A 15,495-nucleotide genomic window follows, 5' to 3' on the forward strand; every position below is an offset into this window, starting at 1 on the left:
AAATGCTTTACACACTGCCTCTGAGATAAGCCTGTCTGCTCGTGCCAAGCTACCAAGGGGGTGAGCAGGGGCTATTTTAGGAGTGTACCCCCTTACCCTGACTAGAGGAGAGGGTCCCTATTTGTCACAAGTGCATACCTGTGCCAACTAGAGACCCCCAAGTCTAACATAAACGCATTAAAATTTGCTTAAAATCCCCAGTCGTCCCTAAAATTCTAATTCTCACTGACATTAGTTTAAAACTTCACCAAATCCATTGAAAAGTCTATCACCTTCGTCCAATCCCGATAGGAAAATTTCCTTCCAGTACAACCATATAGCAGGATCATTTCACAGACAAAACAGTCATGTTCCAATAAATTGCCTAACAAATGTATTTGGCCAAGTTAACCTACAACCCACAGCTTTTACCCTACAGGTCAGCGATCGTTCTCTAAGTGCACCAACGTTGCCGCAGCTGGCCATTTCTCCAATCGGGACTCACAAAACACTTTCGAAAGACCAGTCGCTCAAGGACTTTAGAGTTCAATTGACTTTGTACCTTTGTTTTCAAGAGACACCACACCAAGACACCAAATGCCCCGGGGCACCTAGACAACAGACACCGAAGCACAGACAATGAACAACAAAAGAAAGGCCCAGACGACAGAAGACAATCCTACATGCTACAAATGCTTTACAAGTTATGTACCCATATATTTTTCTACACGCTGTCCTTAGCTGGGGTGCTTTCGAGGCCCTGTGAAACCAAAAATGTACATGATTTTTGTAAGCCCTACTTCTCAATTCTTGCGATGCATGCGCAGAGACCTCTCGCATCCACCTACACTGAACCAAACTGTAGTATTTCTCACGCACTTCACAGTGCACTCCTACACAACACCTGGTACCAACTTATGTCTGAGGTAGGCACACAAATTATGAACAGATCATGTTTCATCTGTTCATTGATACCTCACTTCGTAAGTGCAGACAGACTTTATTTAGCGCAAGAGATAGCCCCTGAAAGAGCAATATGCCTCATGCCGGTATGAGACCAACCACCGTTGCACCCAATCTCTTGAGTGACATCCAATCCGCGGTAGACCGGATGCGCAGAAAAGGCACCCTAGGGGAGGACACTGTTTGGGCCCAGGACTTCGTAGATAAAGGGTTCTTAGAGGTAGTACAACTACCATTCCAGTGCATAAATACGGCCACCTCCGTCTGCCGTCCCAGATCAGCCCTTAACTTCTTTGGGGCCACCTACTTTAATGATCAATGGACCCAGGACATGGAGTTTCAGTGCAGGGTCGCTCATCTTAATCACGCGGGGGAAATGAGTCCCATGGGAGCAGTCCAACGCCAGCATAGACACTCTGAGCCAGGAAATCTGGGGTAAGGAGATCAATAGGTACACCTGGTGGGAGGGGAAGGGGCAATCCCTAATTGTACAGTAACTTAGTTGTACTCTATATGTTTCAGAGGCAAGGGAACCATACTGTTGGGCAGCAACAAGAATTGTGGCAATATACTGGACCTGCAATGGGGCACCTCCATGCTGATGGATATCTACTGGCAATGCGGTGACCTTGCCTACACCCAGCTTGTCCCTGGATGGCGATCCCTTCTGTGCCACTATGACCATACACGCCCCCACCCTGGTCATCCCTGCAGAAGAGTTGTCTCAACATCTGTTACAGAAGAAAACAACTCTGTTGCATCAGGCTTCGAAGGAGTAGAACTGTTGATTATTTTGGCTGGGCTCACTACAAGGACAATTCAGAAGAATTCAGACTGTACCCAATATCCTTCTTCACAGTGCAAGCAAAATCAAATGCCTGCTGGTTGCAAATCATCAGATGAGAGTTGATGCAAATGATCAACAATACTGAGCTTGGCCTAAGCGCTATGAAGGAAGAACTGCAAGCCATCCGCCATATGGTAATGCAGCATTGGTCTATGTTGAACTTGATGACCGCAATGGAGTGTGCGCCAAGATTGGTGCTTCCTGTTGTACTTTTATCCCCGAAAATGACATGGACAGTGGGACATTAGCCGGTGCCATCCAAGATCTGGATAATCTTCAAGCTAATATGAAGAAGGAGGGAGGTGCCCCGAAGCAGGAATGGTTGCACAGTATCTTTTCGTGGATCCCCTTAAGAGTGTCCAAGTTACTGACATCAGTAAATACCCTTTCTCCTTGCTGTACTTCTGGTGTGTGGCTTCGTACAAGTGAGGTTTTCTTTCTGTAAAAACAGCAGTCCTCAAATTGGGTAGTATGTACTTAGAAAAAAGTAAACAACAACAAAAAAACAGAAAAAAAACACACACAAAAAATAACTGTCATGACATACGAGGAGGATAGAGTAGCTGATGACTCAACAAGAGAGGGGAATGTTGGGATGGGAGAATACAATGTTAATGAATGTCATTATATGTGCAGGCCTGACCACAACAATATCAGTAAATGCAATGTGAACGTATGCCACAGCCTATGTCCACATGGCCTCAACAATGCCCTTCAATATAATGTAAATGTTTACTGTAACTTGGGCCCGCACAGCAGCGCTGACATGCGCAATAATTATACCAATGTATGTCATAATCCATGCTTGCATGATATTATTGTTGCAGATAAGAATAATGTCAACGAACGTTCAGACCAACAAAAACATACCTTTGACAACACTAGTAAGAATAATGTTAATCCGCAAGATGGCAACTATGCACAGTGTTGGTAATATCGATAAAAATGATACCAGTGGCTGCCATATTATTCGTAGGAGTTCCAATGAACTCACATCATTGCTGTCGGATTCATCAAAGGTGACCTTCCCATCTACCCTGAGTCAGAGATACGTGGTCAGGCAGGTCCTGCGACCCATGCCCACGCCTAGCGAGTAACAAGTCGCAGGTGGAGTCTCTCACAAATTATAGGCAAACATGCAGCCAGGGAAAACTCTGATTGATTCCACAGATAGTTGCACCACAAACAAATCTGAGATGATTGGCCCCAATAAAGCCTGTTTGGCCAAAGGCTAGCGTTCCCCAGAAATAACCGAGAGCTAGATACCACATGTAGATAGGTGCACTCAACCAATCTGGACATGACATGCACAGCACACATAGCGATCAAGCGCTCCTCACACCAGACATCTGGACACATGCACACTGGTCCACATTAGCTCTCCCTGAGGTCGAAATCCATCTGTGTCCTTTTTGATGCATACATGTGATTGATTTATGGCTCAGATGCTCTTTGGAATGTAGAGAACATTTTATTGTACCTCTTGAACTGTATAAATTGTCGGCCAATTGAGAGATTTTGAGCAGACTCATTCTGTCCAGGCTCTCCTGGCCGCAACGTTTAATTAAACCAATTTGTTCCTGTTTTGCCAAACACCTCTTGTCTTTTCATTTATTTAAGATCAATTTGTATCAGAGCAACAGAATCCTTATTGTGTGTTGTTTAGTGCAGCCAGTTGCAGTTGTGATGTGGTAGATATCAAGAGTTCATGACTGGAGTCACTTTAATGGGTGTCGTTTGTTCAAGTATCCTGACGCTACACTGGGTCTACTCTTCTAAGATGTGTCACTGCAAGCTATGATTAAACTTCCAGAAAAGTCATTGTCTTTATTTGAGAGGGAATCTATGGAGCTATATATTGTTGGGCAAGCCTGCATGTATGTAGTAAGTGGCAGAGGGGTGGGTGCTGAACGACTCATTAAATTGGTGGCATTGTGAAATAACATCTATGGCAATAGGATATTGTGACTGTAGAATATATGAATGCAGCTCACTTGTCTGATAAAAAGTTTTATTATGTTGTTTTCCAGGATGGCTTTAAGGATACAGAGAACCGCCTGATCCTCTATGTATTGACACGTCCCATGTCTTTGCTTATCCTGGCTGTGATCAGCAGTGGCCTTCGCTTCCTTATCAATTCATTCATTGCTGCCCTCCTCATCCCTGTATTGGTGGCTATCGTGGTCCTGAAATTGCTACTTTGGCACTCACCTGATCTAAAGCGCATCTACTCCTACTACAGTGCTGGCCAGCGCAGAATCTGGGTTGCAGTCTATGATGACGACGATGTCTGTGGCTGCGTGGCTCTGGAGCCCACATCCGACCGCCACATTGCTGAGCTGAAGAGGCTTTCTGTTAGCCGCTGGTACCGTCGTTCAGGTGTGGCTTCCTGCCTTGTGCGCTTCTTTGAAACCCATGCCAGGAACAAGGGCTTCCTCCAGGTGGTCTTGCATACACCTGTTGTTTCCAAGGCTGCCACGGGACTGTTCGAGAAATGTGGCTACAAATTGAATGGTGGATGGAATTGGCTGGGCTACACTATAGTGAAAGAATTCAGAAAGGACCTGTAAACCCCATTGGAACCCAACATTTTTACTATTGGTGTTCACCTCCACCAATCTGTCCAGAGGATTTTGCTCTGCACGAGAATCAGCGCAAGTTTTGAGCAGTTGAAAACATTCTAGATTGTTTGAAAAAAAAATAACACCTGCCGCAAACAAGAGAGACAAAAAGTTTGTTTTGAGCTGTGAGCCTGACAAATATATGGTGTTTTTGTAGATCTACTGCCCACCACTGCGCGTTCTCTAGTTATTTCTCAGTTGAAAGCTGATGAGCGGTGCACCACCTTTCACTCACCATCTTTCACTCTTTGTTGCAGCTAAGTCGAAACGCTAAAAGCATGGATGTCCATTGTAGGTCAGTGAGAGCTGAATCCATGCCATTTTTTCAGGCTATCCTCATGGGATACTTTTATGTACAGTTTAATCTATATCAGAATTGTTTGCATAATTAATTATTATCTATAAAATATGGCATGGGTATGTCCTTTGTGGATCTATCTGAGATGGACATTGCAGATTGTATTATCCACTGTGCCTTTTACCACCCACTACTTTTGTTAATAATAATAATGATATTTCTAGTATGTGGCTATTTAAAAAAAAAAATGTAGTGTTTATTTTTTTTTTTCTTCTGTCGCTTTTTCTGACAGCCCGTAAATAATCTTACATGTATAACCTACTCGATTATTTGGGTGTTAAAAGTGCTTCCTAGATTAACTTTGGTAATTTGAATGATGGGCTGTGAGAGTAATATGTCAGAGTCTTAATATGATCAAGTACTACACGGGCCAAGCAATCTGTGTGGTATGTATACAATCAAAATAACGATACATAGATTATCTAAAAATTAAAACTCTAAACCAAGTAAATTAAAAGGTAAAGAGTTAATAAAAATAGTGTATCGCACACTAAGAAAATAGATAAAAATTTAAAATATGTGGTTAATCTACTAATAGTCAACAAATGATTGATTATGCCACAGATAGTCCAAAGTTGTTCTGTTGAACAAATTAAGAAGTCGAACCATGCTGTTTTGCTCGTTAAAACAGTGTTGAATCACGCAAACCAGCTCACTGCCTCAAATGCTTAGATTTCTGATTTAGAACTCTGACTCCGAAATTAATGACTTGTTTACAGGTTTCAGGTTGCTTTTAAGAAATGAATAACAGAGTGCTAAATGGATTATATCTGGGCTTGAAGTGGTAACAAAGATCCAATGATGTGATGTTGAACAGTGGGTCGGATTTTGAGAGCCTATCTGTCAACACAGAGTTGAACCTGGATGCTTACAATTTGCGGCCCCAGGCATTGCTGTGCCTTGATCGGACATGACGCAGGTGTCACTTGGACACTAACAAAGTAACCCAAGAACAGGCTCCAGTCGAATGATCTTCAGAGGGATTTGAAGATTAAAGTTACAGTGATAAGCGGCACAATCCTAGTTTAGTATGCAGATTTCTTCAGGTTTCTTTAACTGACAGTAGCCCCATGTTTGCCCCTTAACTGAGTTTTTGTCTTATAAACCACATCCATGCTTGACGAAACTAGTTCTTCCAAGAGTCACTTCACGAGAGGGGTCCAAATGACGCTTTGGAAATCTTAAGGCTGGAGTCGTGCTTGCTTATTTATGGTGACAAGTGTTGGAGGTAAAAATTCAAGACTGAACATGGGATAGCTCCTCCTCCCTCAGGACACTGCTCAGATCGATGGGAAGCATACACCAGAAAAGTCTTCTCCTTTCTTAGGTTTCTATTTTAATAATTTCAGGGGCTGAAGGATGTTTTATTAAGGATAAGTCTAGTGTGCTATTGGAGGTGATCCCTAAATCAACCCAAATAAAATACTCATGCTTCCACTTTTATTTTTGGAACAGTATTGTGTACTTTCACATGGGATAAATTGCACAAAATATTCCCCAGAACTATTTACAGAAACGACTGAAGGAGGTCAGTCCCTTTCCCAGCCCTGTGAATCTCCTTATCTCATTGTCTCCTATATTCACTCATGCTTCTTCAGCACCAGTTCTTCTGAACTACAACCAAAACCCTTTTCTGCTGTTGGTACTTGTTACAGACCTCTCACACGCTGGTGGTCACACACACTCTACTTTGGCCTATTATCTGTAAGGCAAATATTGTCACCTGGCTAAATCGGAAGCTAGTGGCAAAGCTTAAGGCAGCTGTACCCTCATCTACTATGCTTTGACTGCTAACCGTTTCTGCTCTGAGCTACAAAGCGGAGTGATTAGAAGATGTGTAATGATGGGGATCCCAGCCTGACGTGTGTACCACTTGTATGCAGTGTGGCTGAGGCTGGGCAAATATGATCAATCCCAATAGCAGCTGGAAGGGCACATAGTACCTGGAGCTTAACTTCACAATCTTGCATCAACAGGTTAACTGTACATTGCATATTTTATTATGATTCATTTGTTATTGAGAGGTTACTAATTATTGGTAATATGACTTTTCTCTAGCAGGAGAAATCCTGCAGCATTGCTCATAGAAACACATGTACTCTAAAACTGTATATTCCATTTTTAGAATTTTCTGGCTTAGGTGCATCACTCTCTCCCACTTTTGTATTTGTAGTCTGGGAAGCTGCACAGTGTGCCTGCACACAAGCAGCTGCCTTACTAGAGTAACAATTATCAAAGTGTGGAAAAGAATAACCAATACACTTTGTATAGAACACATGTGGCTGCATGTAGTCAGTATGATACAACCGCAGTAGAAGCCTGAAACCGGATGTTCACCCTGATACAAACATTCATTGTAGTTTTCTGTGAATTTAGTATGCTGTTTATCATACATATTTTATGACTGACTCCAGTCACGATATAGTAAAGTTCCCAGGTACACATATGACTGATGCTTGTTTTTTTAATCTCATTTGTTTTTTAGACTTTCCTTTTGATTCAGATTATAATTTAAATATGTTTATCTTTGGTTTGAGACCTTGTAGCAACAATAACCGAAACCCTGGACCTGAAATTACGCATCCATTAACGTGTTATCTGTTCCATGTTGACAGCGCAAAGGAGATTTCCAAAGCTGGTGGAACTCGCAGAAATGTCTCTCTTGACACTGCACATTCTCTCCATTTTAAACAACTGTGCTTTTTGCTTTTTTCAGCACCTGTCACGTGGCTATAGTGGGGACTGCGTGAACTGATATCTAGGGGATCCTGTTTGTATGAGCCCCACCAGTCTTGATCTGGTGGCATCCACAATAGAAAGGTTCCCTTGCCCTTGCCCAAGGTGGGAACACTATTTTGAACCAAGTGCAAGCATAATTTCTCCGGTTTTGGATAAGGCTCTCCTTTTCCAGAAACAAAGCCCTTCATAGAACTAAGTGGAATGAATGGTTCTCTGCAGAGCTGAAAGATTTTTTTAGTTAGCAGTATGCACAGCAAAAAGTAGCTAGAAGAAATACTATTCTTCCAATCTGAGTTTACAGTACTGTCACATTCAAATAAATGTGGAATTAAGGAGACAAAAACAGCACATTTCACCAAGTTTACCAAACCGGTCCTTAATCTTGCAAAAGGAACTGTGCTATATAATTTCTGATATGCAATACCGCAAGCAGTCCAGACAAGGTTACAGCCTCCCCAACATCTCTTAACAGATTTACTGACAAGATCAATTGACTATAAGAAAATATTGATGTGGCATTAGACCTTAGTAGTATTTCTCCATCCAACTTTGACACACTCTTCTTGAAGCTATCTAACCTATATCAGACGAGCAGTTGACTGCTGCCGTATCAGTCTGATAACCTTTTAACTCGCTTAAAGATCCATGTCCGACCAGGTTCAGGAAAAAGATCCTTTCGATCTACAAAAATCTACTCCTCCAAATATTCAACAACTGCTCATTACAGCATGGAAGATAGCTGTATTTTAACCACTTCTCAAGATGGTTAGCTTCAGTCCTGATGAGCTGAAAATACGTCTGTACTATTTCCCTTTAGTCATTCCTGATAAGCTATTGGAGAAAACCGTATTTTAGACACATTTCAAGCAGATTTTCAGCCAGTCCATAGCACAGTAACTGGTTCTATCCACTCTTGATAATCTCTGAAGGCTTGTGGATGACAGGCGGTAATGCTAGGGCTCCGATTCAGTTAGATCTGTCAGAAGCCTTCAACATCATTGACTACAACATTTGACTTTAACCCCTTAAAAACCTTGCTCTATCCTGGGGAATTCAGGCAATAGCATTATCCCCCTTCTCATTTAAAGACAGAATCATAAATTGTGGTGTCATGCGGGGAGTTATTGTTTTCTCATGTTCGGTCTCTGCATGCAGGCTCTTTCTTCTGTGCTCCATGAACTGACAACACTGGGTTCCTCTTTGGATTCTCTCATGCAACCTAATGCCAGATCACTTCACCATAGTCCATGCACCCATCCTATCTATAATTCGCCCATGGATGTCCACCAACTTCCTCAACATGAATCCGCCCACATTCTATTTACTTAGGGCGAGAAAGCAAAAGACACACAATTGATGGACTGAATGCAGAACAAATCAAAACATTCACCCCCAGTCAAGAGATCTGGGTTAAATCCATCATTCTTTTGCTCACTATGCCACCCCAGTTTAGACCTGGCCATATGCAAATCAGTCTTGATTTGACCCTGTGCCTCATGGGAACAGTCCAGCCCGAACTGCCAAGCCAGGTCCACCCCGGACCGGAAATAGGCATCCTAGGACCGGTTTCGGGGTTTCACCCCTCTTCAGCCAGGATAGCTTACTTCCAGTTGCACAGTGAACCCAGGACCCACGTCTGGGCATACCTAGCGCACTTAGGGCGAGAAAGCAAAAGACACATAATTGATGGACGGAATGCAGAACAAATCAAAACATTCATCCCAGTCAAGAGATCTGGGTTAAATCCATCATTCTTTTGCTCACCATGCCACCCCAGTTTAGACCTGGCCATATGCAAATCCGTCTTGACCCTGTACCTCATAGGAACAGTCCAGCCCGAACTGCCAAGCCAGGTCCACCCTGAACCAGAAACAAGCATCCTAGGACCGGTTTCGGGGCTTCACCCCTCTTCAGCCAGGATAGCTTACCTCCAATGGCACAGTGAGCCCAGGACCCACGTCTGGGCATACGTGGCGCACTTAGGGCGAGAAAGCAAAAGAGACACAATTGATGGACGGAATGCAGAACAAATCAAAACATTCACCCTCAGTCAAGAGGTCTGGGTTAAATCCATTATTCTTTTGCTCACCATGCCACACCAGTTTACTGTACTGGGGTGAATGTATGACATTGTTCTGCATTCTGTCCATCAATTGTTCTTTTTGCATTTGTCACCCCGAGTGGGACGGGTATGCCCAGACGTGGATTCCGTGCTCTCCATGCCACTGGAGTCAAGCTATCCTGGCTGATGAGGCTGAAAGCCCGAAACCGGCCCGAGGATGCTTGTTTCCAGTCCAGGGAGGACCTGGCCTGGCAGTTCGGACTGGTCTGTTCCTATTGGGTGCAGGGTCAAGACTGATTTGCATATGACTGGGTCCAAACTGGAATGGCATGGTGAGCAAAAGAACGATGGATTTAGGCCCAGATCTCTGAACTGGGGTGAATGTATGACATTGTTCTGCATTCTGTCCATCAATTGTTCTTTTTGCATTTGTCACCCAGAGTGGGACGGGTATGCCCAGACGTGGGTCCCGTGCTCTCCATGCCACTGAAGTCAAGCTATCCTGGCTGATGAGGACTGAAAGCCCGAAACCGGTCCTAGGGTGCTTGTCTCCAGTCCATGGAGGTCCTGGCCTGGCAAACTGGTCCAAACTGGAATGGTATGGTGAGCAAAAAAATGATGGATTTAGGCCCGGATCTCTGTACTGGGGTGAATGTATGACATTGTTCTACACTCTGTCGGTCAATTGTTCTTTTTTCAAATTCTATTTACTGACATCCGATTGGCAACATACTTTCTGGTAGCATACCATGGGCTGTTCAGTGGAACGTGCTAAAGTTGTTTGTAGCCTCTGTACTTTTTGACTTTAAAGTGACCCTTCACTCCCCATTTATGAGAGATGCCAATACCTGGTTTGCCCAACTGAACATCCTGGAAAGCATGCTATCCTATCTTGACTGGAGCCTTCAGATTCCTTATATGAACCTTCTCATTCAATCAAGATTGTACTAGGTTAGCTCCTTCGGCCCCTCTGAAAACATTTATGTGCTGTCTTTAGCATGGTCAGATGCAGTAGCCTAGGTCGTCGCACCATTCCGCAGCAGTCCAATTTTGAGGTCTCTCCATTGGCTACTTATCCATTTTAGAATCTTCTATCCGCAAGGTGATAAATAGCAAAAGCTCTGTCTTTAATGAGCAAAATCTCTATTTCCTGCCCTACTTGCTTTCTTACAGTGTTCTTTTAGTAATCTTTTAACAATCTTTTGCTGGCTATTCCCAAAACAAAACCGGTCTCTCATGGAGGATAGATTGAAAAGCTGTTTACCTCACTACTTTATAGCCTGTGAGCTGTAGCAAAAAACCCGCGTTAGGAAGGTACTAAAAACGTTGCTTGTTCGTCCTCCATTCTCTTGCCCATTACATTTTGGTTTATCACATTTTCTTGCTCATTGATAGAATAGATAACAGTAGTTTGCAGAATGCCTAGATCACAAAAATCAGGTGAGCACTGCCATAGTGCAATCCATTCTGTAACAAAAGTTCAAGAAGAATAGAATGCAGCAAGCAAAAGCTTTTTTAAAGGCAGTCCCAAATGTGGTGTAATTCTGTCTCTCTTCAGCTCTTCTGAATTACAGGGATGCATATAGGTTTCTTGTGCAGTTCACCGTGAGCCATGAGCTGTGAGGATCATTGAGTGTGTTTCATTTATAGCCAGAAGTAAGGCATTGAACCATAAAAATAACGCAAGTACCATACTGATGCCCAAAGTATTTAGTACTAATTTTTTTCACATACTTTGTCAAAGAAATTTTTTCTAACTTGGGTGCTGTTAAAATAACAAATGCTAAATGTAGGTGAGAATATACATTTGAGGGTAGAAGAGCAGCAAATGTAACTTTACTTACTGAAAGGAAAGATTGCACTCTTTTTCTCCTCTGACTGACCTCTTACAAACTCCAGATAGTAAAAGAGACTAAAGTGAAGATATCTAGTTTAAATTGGTTGCATGTAGAAAAATGTGATTCATGCAGTACAGGTACAAATAAATATCTGAGCTAAAGCCCTGCTGGAGCACTCCATGGGGACCCTTTTTATATTTGCCTATTACTGCCACTAGTTGTTTTGCAGAATGGTTTATTTATGCATGTTAACTTATTTATTTATTTATAAAATGTCACCAAATCATGATTTTATTTATTTCTAAGCTGCCACCAGGTACGATGTTTTTTATGTCTTTAACAGAGACCTCAATTTAAGTTGCATATTGTCATCTCATCCCCATAGTGGAGGAGAAGTGATTAGATGCCAACGCTGGGACATTTGTATCTAAGAAATAAGAGTTCAGTTGACTAGTAGGACAAGATGGATTACAATTCTTGCTCAGCCCCGTCCAATCACACGTAACCACATGGACATATTTTACTGTATCTGGTTATTTAAGTGGATGCCATGGTTCTGATGCCAGTTGGTAAGGAATGGAATTGCAGTTCCTGAAGAATGTGTTAATGTGGTTGCATTTATGCTGCTGTAATGTAGTGTGTTTATAGTAAAGTTTTTGAATTTCATTTTGTGCCTAAAACATTTTATTGATTTCAAAAGCCGTAATTAAATCATCAAAATAACTATCTAAAACATGCATATTGGTGTCTGCTCAAGAACAATGTTCCGAGCTGTATCAGTCTTGAGAACAGATTAGCAGAGGAGCCCATACATTGTATTGCTTCTCATCCTCAGTAGCCATTTCTTACCATTGTATAGGATGGTACTATCCGGAAGAAACATTGAAACTATTTCCAGATTTCATTTCAATCTAAAAATGTATTATCAAGTCATTGCAGTTTTATAATGGTTACTTTGATTTTGAAAGACATTTTGAGTCATATCACTGCATTTCGAGATTTTTTGTAATTTGCATTGTTTTATCAGTCAACTCCATGTATGGAATGACCACAGTGTAGGTTGGTTGAAAACCATTATATTCACATAATGTTGATGTAAAGTGAATTTCAAATATAATTTAATTCTACAATCTAAAATATATAGAATGAAATGGAAGATCGGGTGAGACAAATAACCACTAGCTCATATGGCCCACAAAAAGATGTTGCTACGGTCGTAAGAAATCAGGGTGTGGAAGTAATAGATGAGATTTGATGATTTGCCGAGAAAGATGGTGAATCCTGGATTCATTATACAAAGAGCAGACAAATAAATAATAGTTTTAAAGCACTGGCTGTCGGAATGAAGGCGTAATATGTGGATATTATGCCTTCATTCCAACATGCAACTTGGATATATTAAATGATAGACAATCTGGACAATGACATTGTAGCACCCATGTCAATTCGATGTGAATATTTTATTGAAACCAGGAACAAAGGAGGTGTGCTTTATTAGGGCAACAGCAACAGATAATATTTTGCAATCTTTCCGAAGCACAGCTATTATGATCACACCCCCAATCTAGTTTGATAAAATAGCGCAGTTAGGAAAGCATAGAGCAGAATGTATGTATTTAATAATTTGTTTACTGAGGATGAAGATCAAAGAACATGGTCATTTATCTAAAAAACAATGGAAAGATTTACACATACCAATAAACCCGACCAAATGTGTGATATAACAGGAAAACATAGACAAATTAGTGAGAAATATCATGCTATGACTTAGCGTGCTACTGAGACGCTTGAGGATACCTTTCGGACCTCTCCGCAAACAACTTGTTCAAATATTTTGCCAGATGTTAAATAAGTGCTTGCTTGCATGAGTTTATTAACAATAGCGAAATGGTGTAAAGAACTAAATAAATGACACTTGGAATTTGAAAATACATCTACAATTTAACAGGGTAAAACACTTAGAATTTGAAAATACATCTTTAATTTAAACCAGGAAAGTGGTAAAAACATTTGTAGGAACTCTAGTCTGGTATTAGAATCGTGTATGACTGTGAGTGAACAATTTTAAATCATTTCATTTCAAATGGACGAGCAAATGTAGATATTGCCTTTACTTGGGTGACTAACTATTTGGAGAAACCATACCAGTCAGATTATAGTGAGCAAAGGTTTATGCAGTCAAGCAGCAGCGGATAAAGGGCTGTAAACATAGTTCTGGGTAAAGAATAGACAGAATCAGAATCAAAACCACTTTATTCGATTAGTTAAAATCATAAAAGTGTACAATACATTTTACACAGATAAAGAGGAAAAACAATCCATCATATACATATTAAAAAAATAAATAAGTTTCCCCGGTGATTCCTAGTATAAAAAATAATTGATCTCTTCCAAAGCAGTCAATCTTGATTTCCTTGATCTAATACAGGCAACTAAAAAGCTAGCCACACAAAACATAGTTGTTGGTGATTCCATTAATAGCAAAAATAATAATGCTGGTTTTACCTGGACAAAAGCCTCCTTTCTTAAAATAGGCCGGATAAACCTTTTCCTGGCCTCTAGGTACTATGGACAGAAAAATAAGAAATGCATCACATCTTGAGCAGAAAAGTTATCACATCTGCAAGGAACCCCATCTTCAGATCTAAACCAACCCTGCGGAACACTTAAAACCTGATGTATTTGGTTAAAACGAAACTTTGTCAAAAGCCACCTATGATAATTATTCGTAACCATAGATAAATATGGGTGCATGACCGTGGATAAAGTAAGCAAGAGGTGAGCCCTTACTGAGGTTTTACCAAGCTCTTGAGATTCTCGCTCAACCTCGCAGTGCTTAATAAAGTACGTCTTAACCCACCTTAAATCAGCTTTCCTTAAACTTTCGGGGTTGGAAAAGAGTTCAGGTCGTCCTACCGTCTTTGCAATTAATTTAATGTAAGACAGCCACTGAATATTCTTCCAATTATCCAATTTAGAACATTCTTTCAAGATATTGTGATTCATTGTAAGATCCGGGTTCAACCAGGTTCTTATCCAAAGCAAAAGTGGGGCTAACTTTAAAATGTCAGAGATATATCCCGTCCCCAATTCTAAATGTACTGAGTAGGTCGCAGTGGATTGGGGAGGCCAAGAAGGGCTCGAAAAAATGTATTCTCTTCTACTTGGATGGATTCAAGGTTAATATACCCCCAAATAGCGGCCCCATACCTAGCTACTGATATAGTTTTAGCTTGGTAAATTTTCAAAATAGCCTCACAGGGTTTCCCTCCCAACCTTTTTGCGAAGCTCAAAATTGCAGCCGAAGAACTACGCACAGCTTTCACCTTTGTAGTTACTTGGGGTAACCAGTTACCTTTATCGTCAAAAACGATGCCCAGGTAGGTGAAAACTTTTACTCTGGATATAGCCGCTCCATTACAATAAAATGTTTTAAGTTGGTTTTTTCCCTTCCCCCAATGCCATTATATGGGATTTGCCGTTATTAACCACCAGGTCCAAGGATGACATAAAATTACCAAAATAATTCAATAGTCTTTGGAGACCAAGTGGAGTCCGCGCCAAAAGAACGGTATCATCCGCATAAAGAAGCACAGGTACGGGAATACCATCAATCCTAGGGATATCAAGGGAGGCAGCTAGCAAACTATCTTCCAGGGAATTTATATACAAGGTAAATAGCAAAGGGGCAAGAATACACCCCTGGCGTACCCCTCTACCAGATTTAAAGCTAGCAGTGCATTTCCCCTCCTTAGTCATCCTAATTGAGGCCTTCAGGTCTTTGTGTAATTCTGCCATAAAATACACGAGGGGCTTATCCAAGCCTAACTCTAAGAGTATCGACCAAAGCTTAGACCTGTTGACCAGGTCGAAAGCCGTAGACAGGTCCATAAAACCTGCAAAAATCGACCCCTCAGAAGCTTTGGTGTACTTTGCGATAATTAAATATAAATTCAGGCATTGGTCCTCTGTACCCCTCCCTGATCTAAACCCATACTGGGCGTTAGAGATGACCCCTTTGTCAGTTGCCCAGTTATTTATCCTGGCCAGGATAACTTTTCCCAAAATTTTAAACGAGGAATCTAACA

At 41.4% G+C, this 15,495-nt stretch overlaps 1 protein-coding gene across 3 annotated transcripts in view; it reads left to right on the plus strand.

The window, feature by feature from the left end:
- NAT14 (N-acetyltransferase 14 (putative)) overlaps positions 1 to 12,073 on the plus strand; it is a 111,696-nt gene extending 99,623 nt beyond the window's left edge. For all 3 annotated transcript variants that reach the window (XM_085616604.1, XM_085616606.1, XM_085616605.1), the window contains exon 3: positions 3,820 to 12,073. In XM_085616604.1, the coding sequence (XP_085472730.1) occupies positions 3,820 to 4,359 (540 nt within the window). In that variant the 3' untranslated portion in view covers positions 4,360 to 12,073. The remainder of the gene's footprint in view (positions 1 to 3,819) is intronic.
- Positions 12,074 to 15,495: the final 3,422 nt, after the last annotated feature.

This window comes from Triturus cristatus, chromosome 7, assembly GCF_964204655.1.
Source record: "Triturus cristatus chromosome 7, aTriCri1.1, whole genome shotgun sequence".
NCBI classification, from domain to species: Eukaryota; Metazoa; Chordata; class Amphibia; order Caudata; family Salamandridae; genus Triturus; species Triturus cristatus.